This window comes from Artibeus jamaicensis, unplaced genomic scaffold (genome assembly GCF_021234435.1).
Source record: "Artibeus jamaicensis isolate MK-2021 breed Jamaican fruit bat unplaced genomic scaffold, CSHL_Jam_final scaffold_612, whole genome shotgun sequence".
In the NCBI taxonomy this organism is placed as follows: domain Eukaryota; kingdom Metazoa; phylum Chordata; class Mammalia; order Chiroptera; family Phyllostomidae; genus Artibeus; species Artibeus jamaicensis.
Genome location: NW_026522049.1, coordinates 6,500,873 through 6,527,479, shown reverse-complemented (window position 1 = coordinate 6,527,479; position 26,607 = coordinate 6,500,873). Strand labels below are relative to the sequence as shown.

The window sequence follows — 26,607 nt, the reverse complement described above, 5'->3', positions numbered from 1 at the left end:
TGGGTCAGTGACAGAGCAGCGTTGGAGCTGCATGCGAGCTCTTTGGGACAAGGTTGAGCTCCAAGTTTCTCCCACTGGGTCTCCTGATGCAAATGGTCCTTGGAGATTTTGCTGATGGGGCACAAACAATATAACTCCATTAGGCAGCTTTTAGGAGAGCATCTTCTTGAACTCCTCCCTCACAGCGTGGTCTTGGGGAATTGAAGCAGAATCAGCTCTGCCTAATGCTGTCGACTTTGTGAAATCTGGCCCATTCTGAAAGCCAAATGCTTAGTGGATTTCCTTAGGGGAAATGGCACAAAATAACAGAGCATGCCTTGAAAGAAGGAAAAAAGGCATTTTGTTCTTTCAGGAAGAATGTTGAACAGTCCAAACACCCCCCATAACTAATTTATTACTTTACACCAACCAGACATCTTTTAAATTAGGCAGAATACAAATGATTCTTGTTTTGTGCCATTAATTTCAACGTTTTTTCACGGTTTTTCACAATATTTGAATCACCGGCTTTTCTTGTCCTTTGGAGGCAGACCAAATCAGGCTGAATCTACTTGCATTAAAAACCATTCATAGGGTCCAGCCAGCCCCATCTTGCAGATGGAACACCATATGTTTTGGCTCAGTACCCCATATGGAACAGTAATGTGCAGTCCAAGAATAGAATGCACCATTTCTCTACATCTGCATTTCCGGTCACCTATAACCCACAAGCATTTTCCATTCTGGACAGAGGTGGACAAAATCATCTGGAAAAGATTCAGAAAAGATCCTGAGATTCTGAAGGAATGGTATTTGTTTCCTCTGGCCCCTTCCAGACTCAAGACCTCGAGTGCAATCAGTTCCAGGAGTTCAGTGTATCCATAACATGGCACTTGGAAGTATTCCATTTTCACTTTTCCAGGAATACGTTAGGCCCTTTAACTTGAAAACATAGCATTGACTTTTTGTTAAGGTCAGCAGGCTTTACAAATAATGAGTTAAGTGGTTCTACTCCATTCAGAACCATTTAAATTGAATTTGATGCTTCTTGGGGGGAACCTCAGCATGGAAAAGCAGAAGTACTGTGGCTCATAAGAGATTAATAAATATGGCATTTGCAACTAGAATAAACTTTGAGTGTTTGGAGAGAGTTGATGGGAGGGATTAACCAAAGATAAGTAAGAGGGAACCGTTCACTTCCCCATTTATTCAGGTCAAGTAGGGAGTTTGGTCTTTTCTCTGCTATTGACTGGCTCTCTGACCTTGATCAGATGCTAGGACGATGTTCTTTACCTATAAAATAAGGGGCTTAGGTAGAACTAGGATGGCAAATGGATTTCATCTCTCATGCCATCCATTGATGGGTATTGGTTGGGGCTGGGCTTAGTGGGCAGGGTGGTGAAAAATTATATGTGAGCCTAGGATCTGAGCAAGAGTGTACATACACTTATCTGATTCAGACTTGAACATCTCTGAGGTTCCCCCCAGCAATGATATTGTGTAACTGTGATTCAGTCTGTTCAACAACTAACCTTAAGAAGCCTGAGCATCATTTGGAAACCTCTTGGTACCTGACGAAGGGCACTGCAGCTTCCAAACCATTCTCTTAACACCAGGAGAGACTCCGTACAGACTCCTATGTCCATCTGCCCATTGCTCAGAAGTTTTACTTCCTGGCTAGGGAACAATTCTAGCAACAGATCATTTGATGTCATGGAAACACAGATACAGCTAATCTGAAATTCTGATTTTAATGAAATTGCAAACCAGAAGCAAGAGGCAGATAGTGGAATTTCATCTTTTTTCACATTGCCCATCTTTTTGCAGTTCTTTAAGTTTCAGTCAGTCATATCATGGCCCTTGAGTTACTGGATGTCTTATTTTCTAGGTCCTTAGAAATTGAGCTCTGAGAAACCCAGGGCTCTGAATTGCCAGACCCTGTAGGATGGGCTCTCATGCAAGCCGCCTGGACCATTACCGGTAATAGTGTATTAAAACAGGACTTTCTGCCTCTTATTTAGCTGAGATGTCAAAGGCCAAGAACAAAACAAAAGCAGAGAAGCAATCTTACATTCTAAAGCCAGGAGCTGGACATCCATGCATGACTTGCCAAGGGGGTGGGCCTAAAAACCTAAGTGTCCAGACTCTTAGCCCATTACCTGCCTCAGGGGTATAAAATCATTGATGCTGGCAATTGGGTAGAGTAGGTATTCTGGTGGAGAGTTCTTGATGTGTGATGTGACCTGCTCCATACTCAGTCCACACATTGTAGAGGAGAGGAGGCAGAAGAAGTAAGAGAAGCCATCTGCAGGACCACCTGGAAAGCTGTTCTTCTCTGGAACCAGGGGCACAGTGGCCTGTGGCCTGAAATATGTTTGAGTTAGAAATGAAGGCACCAGAGCTGGGAAGACCAGGGCTGCTGGGAGACAGTGTTGTGAATGTCCCTTGTGTCAAATGGAGACATGACCTGGGGGTTCCTTAAACGGGCGATAAGTAGATTTCTTAGCTTCAGAGCATTTTTGTAGATGGCAGACCACGGTTATCTGAAGAAGCTTCGTAGAGTAGCACCATTGTGTATAGAAAGGGACTTTTCTTTCTTGTCATCCAGAACACAGAGTCATTTACTGACTGTGTCCTCAACACCTCAAAGACTTGTGCTGCAACTAGTACCAAGGGCCTTCTGGGCGGAAGTGCTAGCATAGTGTGGCTGGATCATGGACTTTATTTCTTTTTAACTTAGAAGAGGAATAATGTCTTCTAATGTTCCGAGAGCTTATTTAAAGGCTTGTTTACAGCTTGAAGAGAGTGCACTTTGTTCCCTTTATAGACAGTCATAGAAGACGAGACACAGGAAGACATCGTAGTGTAGCTGTTTTTTCCTCAGAGAACATGGCAGAATAAAGGGAGACTTGGGGTGTGGGGGCGGGGCACGAGGACGGTTTTCAAAGTTGCAGCCTGGAACAGTAGAAGGCTTGTACAGGGTTCGTTTTGTTTCCTGTAGGAATGAGCCGCTGTTTGTGCTTTCCAGAGTGAGCACAAGCAGATGCTTCGTGCTTGGGTTTGACTTCTGATCCCCACTGTGGTGTGTATAAAATTATGGGGGCTCAGTTGATCAACACTGCTTTTAAATTGATTCTGGGCACGTGTGAGTCACCATGTATAGATCTATATGTGAACATTTGACATTATTCAGTCCCCTGGTGTAGAACTGAGGCCCATCTGAGGTAAGCTCTGGTGGCAGCTGCCTAGTGTCATGCACAGGGGCCACGGGCTAGAGTCGCAGAGCCAGACACCCTCCTCCATGCCATCCAGGCCAGGTCCTACCTCAAACACATGCAGGAGGAAATGTTTGGTTTGAGTCTAGCCTCTGATTTAGTGTTTCCTTGGAAAACCTCATTGCAATTCTATAATGGAAGTCACATTGTTCTTAAAATTCACTCTCAGGATTGGCAAGGACAATGCCTGAATCAAAAGCAGGCCGGGCTCCTCTTTGTGCTCCAGCCCTTGAGAAACCCTGGACTCCACATTGTGCATGCCGTTTTTAAATAGACTGAGTTCAAAGTCACCATCTGGTGTAGGCAGGAGTGTAGCTTGTGTCTCCATTCAGGAGTGACTCAGGCAGAAACTCTGTTGGCATCTATATGTCTGGGGTGAGCTTATAAGCACCAGTGAAACACTATCACTTAACTATTGTCTCGATTCCACTTTGCTTCCACTAACATCTTTTCATCAGTCTTAATGATTGTCATGTCAACTTATTACCCTGAGTATTTTTGAAAGGCACTTACTTTGTAGAATGGAATTTTCTTCTGTCTTCTACCTCCACCTCCAGATATGATTCAGGGTAGATCCTGTTATTAGTTTTTCTCCCCCTTTATTTTTTTATAATTTAATTTCATTTTATTGTTGTTCAAATCCCCCCTTTCTTTTTAGTTGAGGAAGGAAAGTGTGAGGCACCCCACAATTTACTTTGCTGCATTTATTCCTGCCATTCATCTCTTCCTCTTATAAGTGTGGGGAGGGGAGGGGTGAGTGCTCTGATTGAGGACCTCGTCACAAATCTTTTATACCTGTGGACAGGGTAATAGGGATAATGCCCTTGTTCAGGATGGGAAACTGAGTCACCTGGAGATCATGGTAACGTCGGTGGCAACCTGACTGATGCACCCTCAGGTGCTGAGACCCTGTACCTCATATCCAGGAAAGGTCCTCTTCTCGCCAGGGCAGAAGAAAGAGTACAGGATCCTGCTAACCCATCTCAGTGATGTATGGAGCTGCCACTTCTTTCCTTCTCAACTCCTCTGTCCAGGTTGACTCCCACTAGAAGGTTCAAGAAAGTTCTGTTGTCCCTAAGAAAGACCAGGAGAAATCTGAGCCACGTCTGAATGGCCTATGCCGTTGACAGCAGTCCTGAGTGACTCTGCAGTGTTTCCTGAAAGACCGAATTGCAGAGCAGTAGACCTTCAGAAGCCGCCCAAGCCTTCTGAAGAAGCGCCTGGGAAGTTGGGTGGACGTCTGCTGGGACTCCCCCTCAGTGTACCAGCTTGGAGACTGGCAATGCCAAATTGAAAGTGGGCAGTCCCCAGACAAGAGGGTAGCTGTTGAGGCTGGCAGAGGACACATGGACAGCCAGCATCTGGGCCGTCTGGGGTAGAGTACTATTGGAGAAGGGGAGACAGAGCTGCGGGGAAACGTCATAAAATAAGGACACCCCAAACTGGCTGCCCCTAGGAGGGGCAAAAATTTGTTCCTGGCAAGTTTCTAGAGATACAGCACTGGAGGGACAATACGGGTTATAAAAGTTACATCCTAAACATTGTCTGAATCAGGAGAGTGTTGTGGAAAGAGCATGGGCTCAGAAATGAGATTAATTATCACTTGTTGGTTTTATGTCCTTGGACAAATTACCTAAGAAGGCTGAATGCCATTTATTCATGTAGGAAATGTGAATAATGTAGATAAAGCTACTCATGTAATGCATGGAGAATTGCAGCTCTCGGTGTGTCTGTGATGCTGAATGAGCCACTGGAGGCAGACACACATGCAGAGGGAGCCCTCTCCTCACCCTGCGGTTGCTGGGTAACTCCTTGTGGGGGCTGCGTACTTTGTGAGTGAACTCCATCCCATGGCCCAGGAGCTGGAGGGGCACCAGACTTTGGGGTTGTGGGAGGGTGGGGGCCAGAGTATCCTAGCCCTCACTCACCCTTGTGGTCCACGTGTCCACAGAGGAAAGGAGAGCTGCCCTCATAGCACACGGACTCAGTCCCTCGGGCTTGGTTCACAGCTCTGCTCCCCTCAGTAATAAAGGTTGTCATAGAATGGACAAGTTGGAGAGGAAGGAGCTAATGTGAGTGACTTGGAGAACTAGCAGCAAGGAGAACACTCGTTTACGGTAGGAATGCAAATGCCCCCTCTTCTCTACTTTGTTGGTTTCACTTCTCGTTTCCGAGGTGGCCTCTACCAGAGGGCAGTTACACATTTTTCTAGCAGCCTGCGGTTTGGCAGTCCCCATGTCATCCCCAGACACTGGGGCAAGTGGCCCAGTGTGTGCAGAGGGAAATGTCTAGTCCCAATTTCCCACCAAGTTTAAAAGGTGGCAGCTACATCCACAGGGCCTGAGGCTGCAAAGCCAGAGACTGTCAGTCATACAGTAATGAGCATTTCTGCTCAGTGGACGTGCAGGTGTGGGGAGGGGCTGTCTGCCAAAATGCAGGGGGAATAGCACCCATGGGACCCATGGGACCTTGCTGGCAAGGCTAATGCAGTCCCCAGGGCCTTGGGGTCTGCCGATCAAGGTGAAGGTTGGACCTTCCTGTGCCACTTTGGGACCTGAGGACCAGGGTTCAAATTTTCACTCAATCACTTCCTAGTTCTGAAATATTTGGCAAGTTAATCTCCTTCCCTTGGTTTCCTCATTTGTGAAGTGGGAACAGTAATAGCATCTGCCTCAAAGGGGTGTTTGTAAGGATTAAATTCACTAGCCTGCATAAACCACTTAGTGCTCAATACATGTTATCTGCTCTTTCCTGGTCCTCTGCCATGCCCTCCATTCCTGATCTCCCTCATACTCTTCACCTGACTCACAGGTACTATTCAAGGTGATCCTCTGCATTGACAGCCCTGGCTGCCTGTCCTAAGATGCCTCTCCTTTATCTTGTGCTTCTTGATGCTTCCACAATTGAATTTGCAACCTGTATCACATGAGCTACAAGAACATCTGCTCTGGGTTCAGGATGCAAAACGAGAGAGGAAAGCTAACCCCTTTTCCAGGCTCAGCTACCGTAGAAACACCAATAAGATGAGTCTGGTGGCCTGCCCAGTGGTCCAGGTGCCCCAAAAGTCTTCTAGCCCCTGGGCATTTTCCTGGTAGTTCTGGGACCAGTGGTGATATGCAAAATATTTAACAACTCAGAGGGGCCTTGAGGAGTTAGAATGGACCCTGGCTACATACAGCACTGGAGCTCAGGGCACTGGAGCGCTCGGGTCAGTGGCTCTTGACCAGTTGGCAAGAGTATTTTCACAACTGATGATGCTGCACAGATGTGTTCTGGGTCTTGAGTGGCAGGCTGTGTATCATCTGGTGCCCATCCCAGAGCTCTTGCCCAGAGATGCTCATGAGGACAAGAAGCAGCCATGGTTACTACTACATTCTCGCCAGCCCTGGACATTGAAATGGGAAAGCATGAGCTTGGCTTTCCTTGAACACCGCAGCTGACCCCAGTGGTCTTCTTTGCAACATCCAGCTTCCATTAAGCTGTAATTATTCTGATGAGCCAGTCATCCCGTCCCTTCTGATGTCCAGCAGCTCCACTGTGATAGCCTCATTTTAGAAATGAAGGCTCTGTGAACTACATTGAAGGGGCGTTTTGTGGAGCCAGTGCCTCGCCATGGCTCTCACCACAGTGTCTGGCACTGGAGTCTGGGCCTTCCCTGCTCAGGTCCATGGGGGCCAGAGGGCAGATTCCCCACTGCTTGGCTGTCATCTCCTCCTTTTCTATGGCGTTGCCAAGGATTGGCTGCTCGCAGCTGGTGCTGGGTCAGTTCTGGGGGAGCCACTCCAGTATTTGAAGATGTCATGGCTGGAGCGTTTGTGTCTTTTTGACACAGCTCTCAGAACCTTTAGGGAGCCCCATTTCCCACCCCTGTTTCTAGGTGGGATGGCAGAGGAAATGGTGAGGGAGACTGAGAAACACCCCAGGGGACCTTTAGTGTCCTTGTTGGTTGGTTCTGTTGGTTTTGGGCAAAGACAACTGGGGTACTTTTGGATAAACTAGATGATCTGGGGCTGGATGGCTCCATTCAGTGCATGTGGGAACTTCCCTGCTACCTGGACTGTTGGGCAGTCCATGGTTATGGATGGCCACCCACAAGAACAAAGCCCCTAGTTTTTGCTTCCTGGAGGGGTGACATAGAGGGCTCCCTATCTTCCTCCCACTTATTAGCTCCCACACTGCCCCAGGTCAGAGCTTGGGTACCCAAGAGGAGCTGCAGTTCTCTGAGATTACCCTGCTCTTGGTGGATGCCCAGGGGAAGAGCTATGGAGAGGGAAAGCAAAAAGATAGGATGAAGATAGGAAGGGTGATGCCGCCCAGCAGCGCTGGTGAGAGACAGGAGGTAAGGGCAGGCTGTCGGTGTTGAGGGGATGCTGTAAAGGGCATTCAGGAGGCAGCACGCATGTCTGAGTCTCATGTGACCAGCATCACTCATCCCTGTCCCTGCTTTGTCCATCCTGGACGGGGAGCCTTCATTAGGCATGAAGAGATTTATCAAACAGCAACCCTTGGAGCTGTTGGTCTCTTTGCCATCTGGGCAGATGGTTCCCTACTCTGTGACAGCAGCAGCAGGAATGATTTATGAGGTCCCACAGCTCCACCTCATGGGCCTTGTGAAACCTGAATGGCTTTTGCCCTCCCCCCAAAGGGGTGTGATTTTGCCTGTGTTCATGGGCACAAGAACTGGGGTTCACAGTGAGGTTCGCCTGTCTATGAAGGTGATGCCCAGACCCGCAGCAGCCAGGACTGTGCTTAGTTAGGGTCAGTGTTTAGTTTACAATGACCAGCTCACAAGGATTCACAGAAAAAGCCCTGGTGTAGTGGGTAGGAAGACCTGGATGCAACCTCTGCCGACCTGTGTGCCTTCACATCATGTTTTGCCTTGGTTTTATGACCTCTACAATGAGGATAATGATTTCTGCACCTGCCCAACTCACTTGATTTTTTTGGAGTTTCTTGTGACATTATAGATGCAAGATGACTTCATTAATTATAAAACCTGAGACAGGGATTAAGGATTTAATCCAACAAACATTTATTGACCAACTGCTGTGCACTATGCACCACTCCTGGTGCTGTGTTGGACACAGATGAACAAAACACAGTCCCTGCCCTTGGCGAGCTTACAATCTAAGAACAGTCATAGGACAAGTGCACAGTAACTATAATACAAGGCAGAATATGATAAGTGCCATGAGAAAGGTACAAATAAAGTGCTATGGTGGTTCAGCGGAGGGGAGATCCCAGTGGTTGGTAGATTGGGGACGGCTTCATGGAAGATGTGCTTTCTGCATGGGCCTTGAAGGAAACAGAAGAGAGCATCCAGGTGGTAAGAACATTCTAGAAGATGAGAACAGCGAGACCAAAGGCACAGAGACAGGAAAACCAGGCACCTCCTCCAGGACTGACAACAGGTGCAGGGTGCAAAGGGACAATGGGGCCCATGTCTGTAAGGTCACCATGAAGACTTGTACGTTATTTTGTGGGATGGGAACTTTTAGAAGTGTGGGCATGGCTGGAGATAAAAATCGCTCTGCATGCTCAGGATGGACTGGAGAAGGTGCAGGCATGGCCAGAGGAAACCTAGGAGATGAGACTGCCGCCAAAATGGCCCATGTGGCAAGGAGGCCAGGCTAGTGCTGGCGGGGAGGAGCAGCAAGGAAATACATGGAGAAGAGTCGAGGATGCCTTTAGGGTCTCAGAACTGGGTGGTGGAGGGGATCATGGGTTTTATAACAGAAAAAGGAGGGATTGTGGAGGAAGGGGAGGCAGAGATGATCAACCTGGTTTCAGATGTGTGAGTTTATGGTACTGCCAGAGTAGGTGGGGCAAATGTCCAACAAGGAATGTGTGATCCAAGCCTGGAACCTGGGAGACGGGCTGGGCTGCAGGGAAGGGTGGACCCTGCAGGGTTGCTGATGGAGAGTGGAGGGAGGATGGAAGGGGAATGTCTGTGTTGTGGGTGAGGAGAAGAGGCAGCAGTCATGGTCAGATCTACGTTGGCTCCTTTTTAGGTTAAGGCAAGGGCATCAATAAATAAATCATAAATACATAAATAAAGAAATACATAAATAAGTGACAAAGCAGCGTTGGGAAGGGAGGAGAAAAAAACACCAGAACATGGCAGCCTGGAAACCCAAGGGGTCAAGGAGTGTCCAGGTGGGGTCTCTATAGAACCAAGTGATGCAGAGAGCTTGCTGATGAGAAAGGGCCTTTGGATGTGGCACTGTGGAGGCACCAGGGGCGTGGAGGCCAAGTGGGCTCAGGAGGGAGGACCATGTAAGCCTGGAGATGCCTTCCTAGGGAAGGGGCCGTGGGAGAATGAGTGTGTGTTAGTGGACAGAGAAGACAGAGGCCAAAGAGGAGTGGCTGAGGGTGTCAGGGAAAATGTCACTGGCCTGAGGGTGGATGTTGCTCTTTCTGAAATGGGAGGAAAGTAGATGAAAGGAGGGTGGTGGAGATCAAGAGATTTTTGAGGCCTCATTTCAGTGAGCTTCATTTCTTTAGCGAAGGAAGAGGCAGATAGTGGGGGTCATTTGGGGGCTTGAGGAGAATGGAGGTTTGAGGGGCTTTAGAGTGGGGGATATCAGGGCAACTGGGGGTTGACTGAGGGCCCACAGGTAGTGACTGGAAGGGCCCAGGGTGGCTGTGTCCACTGTCATGACAATACAGCAGATCAGGGTATGAGGTTCAGGGGACTTCTTGGCCCCCATCTCCCTCAGGCTAGCTGGCTAATGCTGGAGGCTGCAGTGGAATCTCCCTCAAACTGAGCTGTAAAGAGGCAGAGAAGGAACGGTCACCTTCCGACTGCATGTGCCTAGATGCAGAAGGTCAAGGAGAGAGGGGAAGCCAAGTCCCTGGGAGCACGGCCAAAGTTTTATGGCAGCGCAGGACCTGTGAGTTGGGGGATGGTGATGTGTGTGGGTCATCCAAGGTCCCCAGCCTCTCTTCGGAGGGAGCCTGGAGGCAGGTTGCAAGGGCCTTTCCACTTCAACTCTTCTCAGTGTCAGTTTAAGAAACCAGGATGGGCCAGAAGGAAAGCCAAGCTTCTAAAGAGTTCTGGCCTTTGAAGTCCCCCGGGACGCTGACAGGTAGGTGGAGCTCAGGGCCAACTTCAGGACCTGACATCAGGGCTCACCATTGGAATGTCCTAGAATCCAAGACCTTGGCTCATCCATGGAGGCCCTGCTGCAGTCCTGCTGATTCCCCTCAGCTCTGCAAGCTTCAGAAGTTAAATGTCTCCCGGGGCCTCTGAGATCCTCAAAATGAAAGGCCCCGAAGAAGTATAAAATATGATATTAATTATTTCCACTTCTCATGACGAGTCCAAACCACTCAGTTCCCACAGAGGCTGTTAGGGCTGGTGCTTTCTTAAATATTCATTTTATCCTGCAAATCCCAAATCTTAGGCTTTGAGCATCCACAGGCACAACAAAGAAAGAAACAGATGCAGAATCGTAATCACGGTTTGGAGCTGGAGTGTCCTCACGTTGGGGTAAGGGTTCTTAGTATCCTCTACTGGCTTCTCATCAGCCATTAATTAGGGGCAGTTTTCCTATGCCCAATTGTCACTGATTAATTATGTCCGGTCTCATATGCTGGGGAGCAGATCTTGATTATTTTTCTTAACTCTCTTCACCTTCAAGATAATGGGTTTTTACTTATCTTTCAAACATGTTTTAAAACACCATTATTTATCAGACAAGAAAATACATCTAACAAACCAAGCTGGCTAATGCTTGTCTCTACATGACCTGTGATTCCAACCCCTAAATTATTGGCATTGAGCCCAGGTTCTCCCTGGGGACATTATGTCCAGTATTTGGATACTGCCTTTGGCTTTGGGTTTAAACAAAGTCTTAACTACTTATCTTAATTAAGGAAAAACAGATTTTGCAAAATTCTAAAATCATTGCCTCTGGCAGGGAAGGGGGTGGAGGGGACACTGGGACCTCTCCTGCAGAGCTGAAAGCCTCAGTGTTGGAGCTCAGTGCTGGCTAGTGTGACCATCAGGATAGGAGAGTGACGGGAAGTGACGCTGGCACAGCAGCCTGGCTGCAGAGGCCCCATGGTGTGCACACTGTGGAAAGCAAGCAGAGTGCTTGCAGACAAATGGAGCTAAATGCTTCACAGTCTTTTAGGCCTCACACTCTGGGGCTCTGGAGGCACCCAGAAAGGCAGTCATATATTTTTGAAAGGATGACATTTATCTTTGCAGTGCCCTTTCAAGGTTTTGCTGTGGCTTTCCTGGTGGCGGAATGGGACAGTACAGTCCCTCATGTTACATTCTAACAGGGCAGGAAGGAGGCTAACTCTGAGGATGACATCTCAGGGTCCCTTTCTCCTTAGCGGACTCAAGTTGCTTTAGAGAACATCCATTACAACCATCGTTTGGACCCTTTTCTGTCTTATTCCGAAGGTGAAGTACTGAATCTTAACAGAAGGTCACAGTTTTTCAAAAACACAATTTGCAGCACCCAACTCTTTAGTGTCATCTGCCTGCTCCGTCCTGGGTTCTTGGTGGTTCTTGCTAAGCCAGAACACAACCTTCCATTGTGTCTTTTCCAGCCGCCTCTCTGTAGTGGTGGAGGCCTGTCTGGAACAGGCGGGTCACCTATGGTTTGTCCCTTGAGCATCCGAACTCTATGTGCGTGGGAAGGCCTTCAGACTGGGACGTGGCCTCTGCTTCTTGTTGTCCTTGTGCTCCTTTGCCAGCGGAACGCTCCAATCTCCCTTTCCTCTGTGAACAGCTGCACTTTAGACTTCAGTCAGATTGTCCCCTCTGGGTCTCGGCTGACTCAGAATCCACATTTCTGAGGCTCAAGGCAGCTGCCAACAGGTGGCTCTCCATTCATCCACGAGCCCAGAGATCCCTCCAATCCAGGAGGCAATTTGTTATCCAAAGTCATGGGACTGGCTGCTTTTCATGTTGAGTCCTTCTGCCCCCAGAGATGGACCGAGTCTGAATTCTGGTGGGTTCTCCACACCTTCTTCCTGTGGCTTATCTGCCTAATGCTAGATGAACACCACACAGTTATAAATACTCAGGTCAATATATATATGCAGTTATAGATATATATATTCTGGTCACTGTTTTACACTTTAACAAAGAAAACCACTAGCCTGCTTGTTCTATAGTTTGTGCCACCCCGACTCCCATCTGCCTGTGGTATAGCTGGCAGGAAATGTGAGCCACTGAGTCCTGCAGGGTGCCCACTTACGTGGCCCCATCACACTGGCCGACAGTCAGTTTCAAAGCCCCCTGCTCGTGCAGGCTCTTGAGGGCCTTGAACTCCAAGGGCATGGTGTGGGGGCTGGCCTGGGAGGTGTAACCGTACTTGAGGCTGTCGTAATAGTGGTACTTGACGGGGTTCTGGTTCTGATCTAGCGGAAAGGGCCAGAAGCCGTAGAGGTAGATCTGGTTGCAGAAACGTGTGGCCAGGGTGTACATCAAGAGGCCAGTGGTGGGTCTTTTGATGTGGACTTTGTTGGTTAGCCAGTATCTGAAAAAAGAAGAAAGTGACCAAAGAAATAAAAAGAGGAAACATGAGTTTGTAAATTATCCTTTCAAGGGAGAGGAATAGTGCACCCTGCTGCTCCAGGGGTTGTAGAGACCAGTCAGGCAACCGTCTCCCAGTTCCCTTCACAGAGGAATGACACCCACCACTCATTTAGCAATGGAGCCAACGCCCTTATGCTTTCACATGTGTGATTTAATGGAAATAAGACGAGCCTCTTCGTAGACACAAGTGCAGAAATGAGGCTCTGAGATGAAAAGTGGCTTGCCCAAGGTCACCTAGGTGATCCCAAGCTGACAACGTATAGAACCAGGACTCCCCTCCAAGCTTTCTGACTCCAACTCCATGTTCTTTACCCTTCATAATGAGGCCCAAGCAGATATGGGGCAGCCAGGGTAGTGTGACTGGTCTAACGGACTGTCCAGGACTATCCCATGTCATCACCTGCTAATATGTGGGAGGTGCTGGCCAGGGTGTGGGGGGCAGGATGTTTGATGCTGAGGTTGGGGCATCCTTAGAAAAGGAGTCCTTCCTTAGACCACCTCAGTACTCTTTACACTCAGTGAGGCTACGCTGAACTTGGGAGGACCCTGGGATGGGGGTAAAGGCAAGGTGAATGCGTGGAGGAGGACGATCCCAGAAGAGCAGCCGCTGCTGTTAGGATTCTTCCACACATCCTGGCCAACTGCTCATCCCCTTTGGCTCAACCACCTCTAGTCACAGGACCTCAGCACCCCCTGAGCAGACCCATTGCACTTTCAGCTCCAACTCAGTGGGTTATCAACCTAGGCTGCATGCTGGAATCACTTGCAGCTTTAAGAAAACTAATGCCTGGGTCCAACCTCCAGGTGTAGCCTGAACATGAATTTTTAAAACCTCTCCCAGTAATTCAAATATTCAGCCAAGGCTGTGAACCCTTGCTCTAACTGGAAGGTGGCTGTGCCAAAGGAACTGAAGAATGACACATGTTCAGACAGAAGGAGGAAAAATTGTAAGCACACGGAATAGTTGTAGGGTTTTAAGGACAATAGGGCCTGGAGAGTCCTCTAGCCCAGTGGCCTGGTGGGGGATATAATGGAGTGAGCTGGGAGGTGGGACACATGTAAGGAAAACTGACACATGAACTCAGTGTTGTTAAGACAGTAAGGAGTGGTGGGGACTGTGGCATCTAAAGGGGTAGATAATTTTACTGTTGTCCAGTGCCAGATTTTCTTCTTTTCATCAAGAGTATCCAAAATCTGGATTTTTAAATGTAAATTCTCCAAATGTTTAAATGTTGGCAACTAATTTACAAAAATTCAAAAAATACCACCTGTGGCCTCATTGGGTGGGTCAAACAGACCGTGTCTGTGGGTTATCTGTGGGTCTCCTGGATTGAATTTGTCCTCTTTCAGGCAACAGAGGAAACCATGTGAGTGCAGGGTGACTCGCCTGAGAAGACTCAGACTTCTCATGCAGCTGGTTAGATAGAGCTCAGCCGACATGCAGCTCCTCTACGCCCGTCTCCTGGACCTTTTCCACCCTGTGTGCTTCTGGGAGAGTTGGGGCTGGGAGTAGGCCAGCTACAGCTGCTGTTGACACCATCCAGGGACATGCAACCAACTGGCAGTGTCTCTGCATGACTGCATCTCACTGACCACTCCCTGAACCGAGTCAAGCCCTAGCACTGGCCACAGGCCCTATTAGGGATTTGTGGTTTGTTTATTTAGGATAGTATGGACTTAGCAGGGCAAGGCTTTCAGAAATAAATTTCTTTGCAGGCTATTAATGCTATGCCCAGAGGTGGGGAGGGAATTTAATCTGTGGTGAAACATCCAAGGAGCTCATATCTGGGTCCGGTTACACAGACCTGTGGTGCGCCTTCTCCATAGATACGCCTTTTCCTCACGTGTCCCCTCAGTGAACTCTCTTTCTCCCTCTTTTTTTATCCGCCCCCAGAACTAAGTACGTACGGTACATCACATCTTCTTAGAAATGTTCCCTTTGCTCTATCGTCATCTCTCTAGCTCATATTGACTTAATCATTTCCACATTATTATCAAGAGCTTTGTTTCTGCTTCTCCCAGTGTGCTTATCAGCCTGGGCTAACAATCCACTACTGTGTGGGTTGGCCTCCTGTGCAAAACTGTACTCTGATCTCCTCAAGAGCAGGGGCCACACCTTTTGCTCTTATGTAGGAGGTTCAAAGGCATCTGGCTCCGTACCTGCTGCAGCCAAGGCTCTATGGCAGACAGAGTAGTGCTCAGCAAATACTCCATGTGGTCCCCTATCTCTCTCAGAATTCCTTGTCTTTGGGCTGGGATCACGTGACCAGTTCTGACCAGTAGGCTTTCACTACAGATATATTCCTTCTGGGCTCATGTTGCTCAAGATCAGGTCCTCACTTTCTCTTCTGCTTTGGGGAACTTCAGAGTCTCCTGTAAAGATGCTGTCAGTTTCAGATGGACAAATCCTGGATCCCTGAGTCACTGGTTGGAAGAGAGCCCCTTGCAGCACACGGTACTTTGCAAAAACAAGAAATGAACTTCTGCTATGCTGAACCATGAGGGTTCCAGGGTTTGGTATTGCAGCCCAGCCTTGACTTGAGTATCCTGACTTCTCTTGCACCCAGCAAATGTTCAACTCCAGTAAAATTGAAAAATGGGAAGAAGAAGAAAAGGAGAAAGGAGGATGTGAGCAGTGCGTGCAGCTTTGTAACTGTGGCCGGCTGGGACAGGAATAGAAACGCCCAGCCTCTCAGATCTGTGCCAGGCTTTTCACCCCAATCACTCACTGGGAAAGGTGTTAACAGCAAATGAGGCTCTGGGATGAATTGAGAACTCGGTAGGGCTCCACCTACTTCCTGCCCTGTATCCACAGGTAAACAAGAACTCCTGAGAGACATGTGACAGGACACAGGGCACTGTTTAATGAGCAGCTTGTAAGAGAGGCTGGCCAAGTTCCGTAGGAACAAAACACTCTCGATTCCGTTTATATCTTCTCAGTTGCTCCAGCCAATTTAGTGACTGTGTGCTTGGCCGACTTGTAGACTGTTTCTTTCCTTAGGATAACAGCTGGGTGTTAAAACACTAACCAATTAATTTTGCCCTCCCAAATGCGGTTAGCTGGGTGCATCTGGGATATCATATTGACAGTGCACCTTTAATGGCCCAGGCTTGAGATTTTAATTAGAAGGCAAAGTAATCTCAAAGAAGGCAGTAATTGTTTTTCAAATTGGTTACCCCAATTGCCAAAACTATTAAGCACTGTAGTTTATGAGCACGGACAGCAATAAATGAGGCTCAACAAAAGCATCTCGAAAGCACATTCGTCCTTCTCCCTGGATGCCTGGGCTTGATATGTGGTGAGAATGGGGGCTACCAGTGTTGGAAAAGGAGACCACAAGGGCTTTCTCCAAGAAGCTAAAAGCACTTCCTGGGATGTAGCTCATTTCATCCTTCAGGAGCAGGAGTGCCTCGTAGGCGGTTGCAGAGGGACACTTGCTGCTATTTTGTGCACAGTCAGCAGTGAGGCCAGGAACGGAAGGCTTTGGCTCCCGGTCTCCTGTCACCCACATCGTCAGCCTTGGCCCTGTTGCTGTCCTGTCTTTGGAAGCACTATTTAAGACTCTGCTGTCTTGGGGGACATGTCTGGACAAGGCTGCCCAGCTTTGCAGTAATGGTAAGAATTTGGGGCTAGAGTGCAGAGCTGCTCAAGTCTGGGGATGCTTGAAGCTGATTCCTTGTTCCTAGGTTTCCATGTTTAACCAAATAAGTCAGCTAGCCTCCAGTCTGACCATGCCACCCAAAACCTTCCAGTGACTCCTGGAATCCACAGGGTAACAGCCAGTGGCCTCAGCCGGGATTGTGAACCCTGGAGATCTGGGCCTGAAATCCCTCCTACCACCTGATAAGCAGTCACATTGCCATGAGGGACTCCTTGGCTTCTTCCAGGACCCCATCATCTTCCACGACTCCTGACAGGCAGCCCCTTCTTGTGGTCTCAACTGCAAGGTCAAGTCCTGCAGGAACTCTACCCGGAATCTACCCAGAGGATTTTGTCTTCCGTCTGTTGTTCTTTCCCTATCACAGCACTTGTCATGCTACCCTGTAATTACTTGTTTACTTGTCTTTCTCCCTTTATAATTTAAAATTCTGGGAGCAAGTGGATTGGCTTCTGCATGAACCCCAGATCCTAGCATAGCACATGCACAAAGAACATACATAAAGTAGGTGCAGCTTCACAAGTCTTAATGAAGCAATGAACGAGTGAGCAGAGGCTAGTGGCTCCCTCTGAGGGCACAGGCCGGGCAAGGGAAGGAGACCACAGTACTTTTGTGTGGGAGACCCACCCACACAGCACTGATCTCACTCTTCTAGGCAGCCATGGGGTCTGCACGTGTGACAGGCAGGCTAACAGCGTTGTAGACAGCATGTTGCCAGAAGAAAAGGAAAAACACGATGCTGGTTACTCGAGGGGTTCCCCTGCTACGGAGTGGGACCCCCAGAGAGTCAAGAGACTGTATAGGCCCAGCCAGACCATTTCTTGGCAGAGGGGATGTAGGGGAGCTTAAACCTTTTGGCTAGATTATGGGATTTAAACTAATGCCACTCCCAACTGAAAAATTATATTCGCCCTCACCTGTAATTAAAGGAATCAAATTTCAAACAATCAGATGCCGTTTTCTACTGGATTGGCAAAGATAATACACCATGTTGGCGAGGTTATGGAAAAACAAGCATTTTTAATAATCCTAGGTGTAACTTGGCAGTTTCTATAAAAATTAATAATGCATATATCTGTCTTGTTAGCAGTGACACTTCTAAAAGGCAAGCCTTGTGCAGAACTATGTGTGCCGGTGTCAGTGAAAGATGATCACTGTGGTACTGGTTATATTAGCAAAAGACGAAAGCACCCACTGTGTCCCCCACCACCCATGGCTTTGCTTACGTTAACTGCGGCGCAGGCTTGGTGGAAGGCTAGGAAGCGGAGAAGTAAAACAAGGTGGCATCTGTCAATGTGGAATAGTTTCCAGAATTTAACACGATGTGGGTGGTGCTTAAAACATGCTTCCTTATGTGTAAAGGGGGCTTTTTCTGGAAGGACACACAGAAAACCAGTTTAATAAGGCTGCCTTTGTGGAGGAGGTTTTTTCACTTTAAGTCCTCTTATACTATTTGGATTTTTACTACGTGCATTGCTGTTAAAAAATTAGAGGTAATCCTTTAAAAATGACCAAATGCCATTAGCCATCTGAGGCTCAGTTTCTTCATCACGGAATACCCCTGTGGAACACACGTCTGCACTCTGTGTCCACTGGAGAAGACCAGCACCCAGCTCCTGTGACCGGTGCACGGGGCATGCCCTGTGCACTGTGATGGGTGTGTCTGGTTGGGGACACCCCTGGCCCTTGCTGGTCTCCCCATAGTCTCTGCGCTGTGCCTGATCTTTCACTGCCGGGCCTGCCCGCTGGTCCTTAGTCCTGCTCCCCACTGACAAGCAGCATGGCCTGCTTCGCCAACACGCTGCTCCAGCCCTGGCAGGGATGCCCACTGGATCAGTGCCATTCCGGGGCCTCGGCTCAGCACTTCTGGTGCCTAATTAAGCACCAATTCCCAGGCCAGCTCTGCACCAGGCCTGTGGGCTGGGCAGATGAATGGGCCTGCTTTCCTGCCCTCTTTGTGGGTCACAGCCTTCCCCATTGCTGTAATTGAATTAGAGCCATTCACTACCAGCTGCTGACCAGTTTCCCACTCCCCAGAGCCACACTCATTGCCTGGTGTCCTCCCCCTCAGTTGCTCACCTCCCTCACCAGCAGCCAGCCAGGCCCTGTGCCAGTTCGTAGGCCGGCAGAGCTGGAAGTCCCGTGGAAGAGCTGCTCAGGCTGGGGCAGGGGTGGTAGGAGTTGCAAGGCAAGCCTTCTGGCTCAAGGTCTCTGGACCGTGCTGCCCACTCTGCAATGCCCAGGCCCATGAACTATCTCAGGTGGGCAAGAATCTTGAGAATCCTTGGTGCTTAGGGACTCTCCTAGCACAGGTGCCCTGAATCCAAGACTCTGAGTGGGAAAGCGGCTAGCTGGCCCCAATGCTATGTTGAATTCAACCTCCAGTACCTTATAGTGTGACCTTATTTGGAGATAAGCGTTCTTTACAGAAGTCATTGAGTTAAAAGGAGGTCATTAAGATGGCCCCTGATCCAATATGACTCACATCCTTAAAGTCAGGGGAGACTTGGAGAACACATGCACATGGAGAGAACGCCATGTGAACATGAAGAGTGGCCATTGTCAGGCCACAGACAGAGGCCTGAAAGAGTCTTCCCTCGGAGTCCTCAGAAGGAACCAGCTCTGCCAACACCTTGATGTGGGCCTTCGAGCCCCCAGAACCGTGAGGCAACAGATTTCTGCTGTTTGAGTCATCCAGCTAGTGGTACTTTGTCACAGCTTCCCAGTAACTATTCCTGCTTGCATGCTTGCCTGCTTACGGTTTACTCTCAACACCGCTCTCCAGGCGGGCACTACGAGTTGGTCAAAGTTGCCATGGCAGATGAAACCCACTTGCCAACCCTCTCGTTTCTCAGGAAGGGAGGCTCAGGAAGACCAGCTGACTTGCAGAGGTCAGACAGCTAGCAAGTGGGGCAGCTGAGATGGACATTAACCTGGGGAAGGTTAACCTGCTACCAAGCATAGCACCCGTCCCCACTCTGATGGCTCCCATCCCCAGAGAGGGGCCGCTCACCCTCGGACGGCGTGCAGCAGACGCAGAGAGGGGTATGCAGTACGCACGTTGACACGGTGCTTCAGGATGAGCTCGTTCACCCACTCCACGCGCTCCTTGCCGCCCCTGGCCATGAAGGCGGGGATCCACAGGATGCTGCCATTGAGGCTGTGCAGCCGCTGGAGCAGCTTCTCCCGCCACGTGGCGTTGACCAAGTCCTCAAAGGCACGCTGGATGACAGAAGGGTTCATGGTCACCAGGTCGGTCTTCAGCCCCACATCCCGGGCGTACTCTTGCACCGGGGCCAGGTTACACCTTCCAGAGAAAAAAGCAACATGGTTCTTTTGGGAAAGCTGAGGCACCTCTGCTTATATTTTGCTTTATCCACCTTTTGCCTGCTAAAACAAAGATCCACGGCAGCTTCCCGCACTCACCAGTTCTCCTGTCATCGCTTTTCCTGCCACACGTACTTACTAGGCTCTTAGCGTGTGCATAGAACTTGACTGCACCCTGAGGATGTCAAATATCTGCTTCTGGAGTTCAGAATCCGGTAGAGGAGGGAAGAAGCCAGTAAGCCATCCCTCAGCCCACAAGATGACTGTGTGATTGGTAGGTGTGACCTAGCCACATTAGGTGCCTGAGGGAGGGCTCTGAAGGGACACTCCTAGCTTCAGAATTCAGCTCTGATTCTGGGCAACCTGCTAAACCTCTCCGTGCTTCCTGAGAGCTCTCTCACGGTGAAGGAATGTCCACAGCAGTTTCTGTAGCTGTGGTGGAGATAACAGCAGCATGCCTCCCAGGCCCCAGAGGAGTCACTGTGCACCCAGTCCTTACAACACTGCTGGGCAACGGTAAGGACTCAGTAACTACTGCTAGTTATTGTAACTATCGTCATCATAATTGTGGGAGGAGGAGGAGCATCAGACAGTCTTCCTGGAGGTGGTGACCCTCAAGGGAATCTGGAAGGATGGATGTGCAGTAGTCTAGCAGCGGGAAAGGCACACTAAGACAGTGTTTCTCCACCTTGCCAGACAGAAGAGTCACCTCAGTCACTTGTTAAGAATACAGGTTACCCAGGTCCATCACCTGGAGATCCATATTCCACAGGTGAGCCTAGGAATTAATATTCATTTCCACAAGCTCTTTAGGTAAGTCTTATTAGACTTACCAGGCAGTTTAGCAAACACTATAGTATATGGCATTTTCAGTGTAAGATTTGTGTGCAAAGGCACAGAGGTGAGAAATAATGTGGATATTTAGGGGAAGATAAGTAATTTCGTGTGACTGGAGCCTATTGCATGGAGAAGATAGGGCAGGAGAGGCAAGGAGGATGAGATACCACAGGACCTGTGTGTCATGACTTGGTTCTGATGGTGACAGGGAGCCACTGAAGGTTCTTGAGCAAGAGTGTGACATGGACAGATTTCCATTTTATGCAACAGTTAGACAATGATAAGATGAAGTTGTATTTATTGGAGGGGACAGAATTTGGTATTGGAAGGCAAGTCTGCAGGTGAGAAAGGCAACTCATGCCCAGGGCCCAACACCCAACACTGGCCTGATCTAGCCATGCAACCACTTCTGACTTTCTGTACCTCAGTTTCCTCACTGCAAAAGCCAGGACACAGTCAAACATTCCTGACAGGGTTGTTGGGAGAACTAAGCAAGTTAATTAAATGCCATGTAGAAGGGCATTTGTTTATGGGATTCTCCCTATGAAAGGGTGTGTGTGTGCATGTGCACAATGAAGTTTTCATCCCCAAATATCTGGGAATTGACTGCACACATATACCCTAAGTTAGTCTCCTAAACCTGGCATTACAGCTCATGGGGACTCTGTGGGGACCAGCAGCACCTTCAGCAACCTGTGTGTGGTCTGGCCATGACCTCCGTGATCCACGAAGCTGCCTTTCCCCACGCTGGTTTTTCCACCTCCACCTTTTCTCCCTGTTGCCCGCCACACCCCACCCTCACCCCTTCTCTGGCTCCCAATCAGACTAACCTGCTACATTTTCTTTTTCTCTTCCTCCTTCAATATTTATACTGGAGGGCATTGAGAGGTGGGGGCTGAGCCATTATAAAGGCCTGGAGCAAATTATAAAAGAACCTGGCAAAAGATAAGAAACTGAAGCAGGTTCAGCTGCCAGGCTTTTCCATCCCAGTGGTTGTAGAAGTAAACACGCTGTCCTGTCCCACATTCTGAGGTTCAGGGAGCCCTAGGATGAGCCTGCTTCCCAGGGCCCCAGGACAAGGCTCTCTTTGCACAGGGACAATCCCAGCAGAAATGTGAGACGCGGTGTCCAATTCTTCCAGGGCCGGGACAATGTTTGGGGTGAAACTTGAGGCTCTATGTGCCCTACTTTTGACCAGGGGACAGCAAGACCTTGTTTCTGGGTCTGTCTGGATTAGGGGTCGGGTGTCAGAGCCCTGCGTAACTGTTTCCAGGTGAGTCCCAGGTGACTGAAAAGTGAGAGGTGATATTTTAATTGGAATAATGGTCAAGTACAAAACTCAGGTTTCTTTGTTGCTCTCTCACTTCCCAGATTTTGACTTAAGGATATAAAATTACTGGTACAGTATAATCTCCAATGCTTGAAAGAGTTTTGCAAACTTGGACCAACCAGGAGATTTTCTTACTAATCTTTTGTATCAGGTTCTATCCAGGGGTCAGTAAACTTTCTCTGTGAAGAGTCAGATAATAAATATTTTAGGCTTTGCAGGTTAAAAAAAAGTGCTGTACGCATTTTCTATTGCAATAGTTCAATCCTTTCCAACTGTGCAATACTACATTATAGTAAGAAAGCAGCCTTTGAGGATATGAAAATGAATGGGTATGGCTGTGTGCCAATAAAACTTTATTGATAAAAATAGGTTATGGGCCATGGACCGCCTACCTCTGCCCTTCCCAACCATAACTGCGTAACAGAATTACTGGGCTCCCTGGGCCACATGCCCCTCACCCTCCAGATCAATGTGATTGGTCTGGGGTGCAGCCTGGACGTTGGGACTTTTATAAGTTTCCCATGTGATTTTAACGTGCAGTCAAGGTTCAGACCAGTGGCATCGATATTTTTTTCTATTTACATGCATTTATTCCATTCTACTCACACTGTACACTTGTTACACATCCCACAAGTTTGAGGCTAACCCAACTAGTGTGTCTTGTTTCAACCTCTTGGGACACCTCGTGACAGTTCAGCTTCAGAATGCCTGTTACTCCTGGCCAAGAGTCACTGCTGTAGGTACCTTATGACAAAGCTGTGTGTGTCGATCTCCCGGCCACAGCCGCTGTTCAGCAAGACCCCCGAGTTGCCCACAATGGCACAAGTCCGGAAGTGCTTGTTCTTAAGCGGGGATGTTCTGGGGAGGAGCTCGTAAAGGTTCTGGGACACGTTCATTGTGCTGTCCCTGTCGAAGATGTAGTGAATGATGTCTCCGGCCTTCAGCGTCCCCTTGAGGACAGAAATGTCCTTTTCAGCATCCAAGAACTTTAAGATTTGTTTCCTGCAAGAACCAAACATACATAAGGATAAGTCTCCCTTGTACAAGTGGCCCTTTGCCAACCCAGCTTTTCCTGTCCTGTGTCACCCTGCAGGGCGGCTGGAGCCCAGCACACAGACGGAGCTGAGAGGTCAGATGCCCTTAGAGGTTCTCGGCAGGGACTGTCAGAAATCGCCTAGCGGCAATTATGGTGGCGGCCAATCTGGCTGCCCCAGTATGCCCACTTCTCATGAGGAGTGCAAGCTGCCACGGTAGATGACTGCATTCGAACTCGAGTGAGCCTGCCACAGAGGGTGGCCCGCATCCTGGCTCTCCCAGGACGGCCTGGATTCCGCAGTTCCCAGGAAACCCTCCATCTCGGGGAAACCCAGCGGAGGTCACACTACTCCCCTTCCTTTAGCAGGATTCAGGGCCCTCCTCTGGCCGTGAATCCTGAACTAGGTGCAGAAAGGAATGACAAATGCCCCTCATTCCTCAGTGGCCTATTTTCTTCCTTGGAAGCCTTCCCTGGCCTAGGGGCCTCCCAGGAGGTGAATGTGAATGTGGGTACCATGAGGTATGTCAATCACTCTCCCTTTGAGAGACTGAGTCCTCAGCTGGTCTGTTTCGTGGGGTGTGATTTCCCCACCCCCTAACTGCCGTCTAGTTGGAAGTTTGTAAGTAGTGATGCCTCTCCAGTCCCACAGAGCATGGTTGCTTTGTGTTGTTTCAAAGCAAAGGTGATCAGAAGGCAGCTTTGTAGGCTCTTGGGTGACTTTGCTTTAGGGGAAAAGTTCTAGAATCATCTAGCATAGGATGTAGTCATAAAAAGGATGGGTGTCCTATAAGAAGAACCAGAGAGATTTACTCAAATCATGCGGGCCTGGTCCCCAGGAATCAGAGGTTTTCCTTTCTAAATCACCAAAAATATCATTAGAAATGATTCAAGTATATGTAGAGAGAAATTTGATACCCAGATCAGCTGAAATGAATTTCATTTCCTGCAGTGAGCTCCCATCTAGAACAAATACAATGATGCCTTTTCAGATATAAAGTCTGCTTTTCCCCAGAGCCCCAGAGGGACAGAATCTTCACATGCTTTGCAAATGAAAGAATTTGCAAGATGGGCGCCCCATTGTACAGATGGTTCCACTGCTGCCCCATGGTGCCTCCCAGTGGGGTGCTCAGGTCTCAGCACACTTCCTAGAGCTCCGCAGGTGATTTAACGTGTCCAGGTTGGAGCACCTCTGCTGTAGCCAAGGGGCAGCTAGATTGTTCGGCAGGCACCGCGCTCTCCTTCCTTCCGAACGTCTCTCCTTCAGTGACCTGTATCTCTTGCTCTCATTCCGGGGAAGCCCTCTTGCAGAGTAATTCGTATCTCTTGATAGAAGACAGAGGCATTATTTTAACTTACTGTGTTTTACTAAGTATTATACAACTCGACAAACTAATATAGTTTGGGAAATGCTAAAAACCTTTGTAGTGATTTATCCCAATGCACTGAAAAGCAAAGGGAGCCTCCAGAAAGCCCATAAATAAACACCTGTGTGAGGAGATGAATTTCTAACCAAGTGTAAGGAATTACTATCAATTATTAAACACCATTCCAAATATCTTGCTGAATCTTTTATTATAAATAATTTTTGTGATTAAATGAAGCTGAAGGGAGTTCTTTCCCCTGGGAGTGAAGGCACGTTGTTCCTGCCGAGGTAGACCCCATGAGGGCCACACTCTGGTCTTCTCCAGAAGGGGCAGGAGTTCGAGTCTCTGCCTGGGTAGCAGGAGGAAGAGCCAGTCACTCACAGCTGGTGGAGTGGGGTGAACAGTGGCCCTCCCCAGATGTATGTCTACCTCCTAACCCCTGGAACCTGTGATGTGGCTTTAGTTGGGGAAAAGCATCTTTGCACATGTTATTAAAATTAAGGTTCTTGGGATGATAACATCCTGAATTACCCAGATGGACCCTAAATCCAATGGCAAGTGTCCTTATAGGAGAGGGGAGCAGAAAACACAGACACAGGGGAGAAAACCACGTGACCACGGAGGCAGAGGTTGGAATGATGTGGCCACAAGATGCAGACAGACTACAGCCACCTGAAGCTAGAAGGGACAGGGGAGATTCTCTTGGAGCCTTCAGAACCGAGAGGGAGTAAGCGTCTGTTGTTGTAAGCCGCTTCCCATACTGGGTGGGTGGGAAGTGGTTTTGGCAGTCCTGAGAAACTAAGAGGTGTTCTCACTGGTTCCACGGCGCTGCTGATCCAGGGTCAGTGTGCAGGCCTGCGGCTGTTAGGGCAGTGTGATGAGGGTGGAGAGTCCGTCCAGGGGGCTCAGAAGAGGTGCTCAGGGAGGGGTGGCAGGTGGTGGTGAGGGGAGTCAGCTTCTTCTGTCTCAGCTGCCAGGTCTCAGATCTCCCTCTCTGTCCCCAACACTCCCTCACCTCCCAGAACTAGGCCTTGAGAATGAGCATGTGGGAGCATTTCTGTTTTGACAGTGCGTGTACCTGGAGGGCACACCTCCTTGCTCTGTGTGGTGGTACTTTTGGCAGCTCTGGGCAAGGTTGATCACTGTGCTCCCGCCCCTTGTTCTCTGCTTCCCCCCCCCCCCCATGGTTATGGCCTGGGCAGGTCACCATCGTAGTCAAGGCTTTCCCTATCTAGTCCTGGCTACCCCACCAACTCCTCACCCCGTGCCCTCCCTCCTGCTCTGCGTGCTGGTAGCACTGAGCACAAACACCAGACTTCAGATGGCATACAAGGGATATATATGGCGCTCGGCATGTCTGGCAAACTCCTAATCATCCTCTAAAACCCACCACTCCCTGCCTGCCCAGCCCTTTTGGTTCTCTTACAAGATGAGGTCCTGTCTCCTCAGATGAGCTTTTTATCTCTGCCTGTTTATAAGATACAGTTCTGCCTGTTGTGTACACCACACCATACTGTCCTCTCTTTGCTTATAGTGTCTCCCCACTAACTTGCCCGATTCATGTCAGCACTCCGGGCCCCCCAGCTAGTGCCTGGAAATGAGTGGTTGGATTACACTGCCAGTCTTTGCTGGGACAGTGGCAGCTACATCAAAGGCACGTAGCCACAGTGGGGAAGCTGAAATTCCTACACGGCGGGTTCCCACTCCCACCACCCAGCAACGGCAGAGCTCGGCCTTTGCCATCAGGTGTTGTGCCAGCTCCCGGGCCAGCCAGTCCAGCTATGGCTTCTCATTTCCGTGTTGTTGGGAAGGCAGTTTGCTCAAGCCGCGGGACTGTGTATATGTGAGTGTGTGTCGGGCAGGGAGCTCTCCAAGACTCTACAAGTAGGAGAGGGTTGGCACCTCAGAAAAGGGCATAGATGCAAGGCAGTCCTAAGCAAGAAACGCCTCCTTCCCTGGATCTCCTTTCCTGGTCCCCAGGAGAAGCCACCTGTGGCCTCCACACCCCAGGCTCTTGCTGCTGCTGACATGAGAGCCCCACTCCTTCCAGCCCCATGACCTCAGCTCCTGCCACCGCCCCCCTCCCCCCACACACACCAGCTGAGGGGCCACACACACACTCTGGGCGGCAGGGCCTGCCTAGGGCTTTTATTTCCGATTGACCGTTTACAGAGGAAACCTGCCTCAGTGGGAGGTAAACATTTTATTTCTATCCTGACTTCTTTGGGTGATAGAGAGCAG

General features: G+C 49.1%; 1 protein-coding gene across 2 annotated transcripts in view; it reads right to left on the bottom strand.

The window, feature by feature from the left end:
- Window positions 1-12,468: 12,468 nt before the first annotated feature.
- ST8SIA2 (ST8 alpha-N-acetyl-neuraminide alpha-2,8-sialyltransferase 2) overlaps window positions 12,469-26,607 on the bottom strand; it is a 43,102-nt gene continuing 28,963 nt past the window's right edge. For both annotated transcript variants that reach the window (XM_037145100.2, XM_037145101.2), the window contains 3 exons: window positions 22,711-22,968; window positions 19,486-19,779; window positions 12,469-12,754 (listed from right to left, as the gene is read on the bottom strand). In XM_037145100.2, coding sequence (XP_037000995.2) covers window positions 12,469-12,754; window positions 19,486-19,779; window positions 22,711-22,968 — 838 coding nt within the window. The remainder of the gene's footprint in view (window positions 12,755-19,485; window positions 19,780-22,710; window positions 22,969-26,607) is intronic.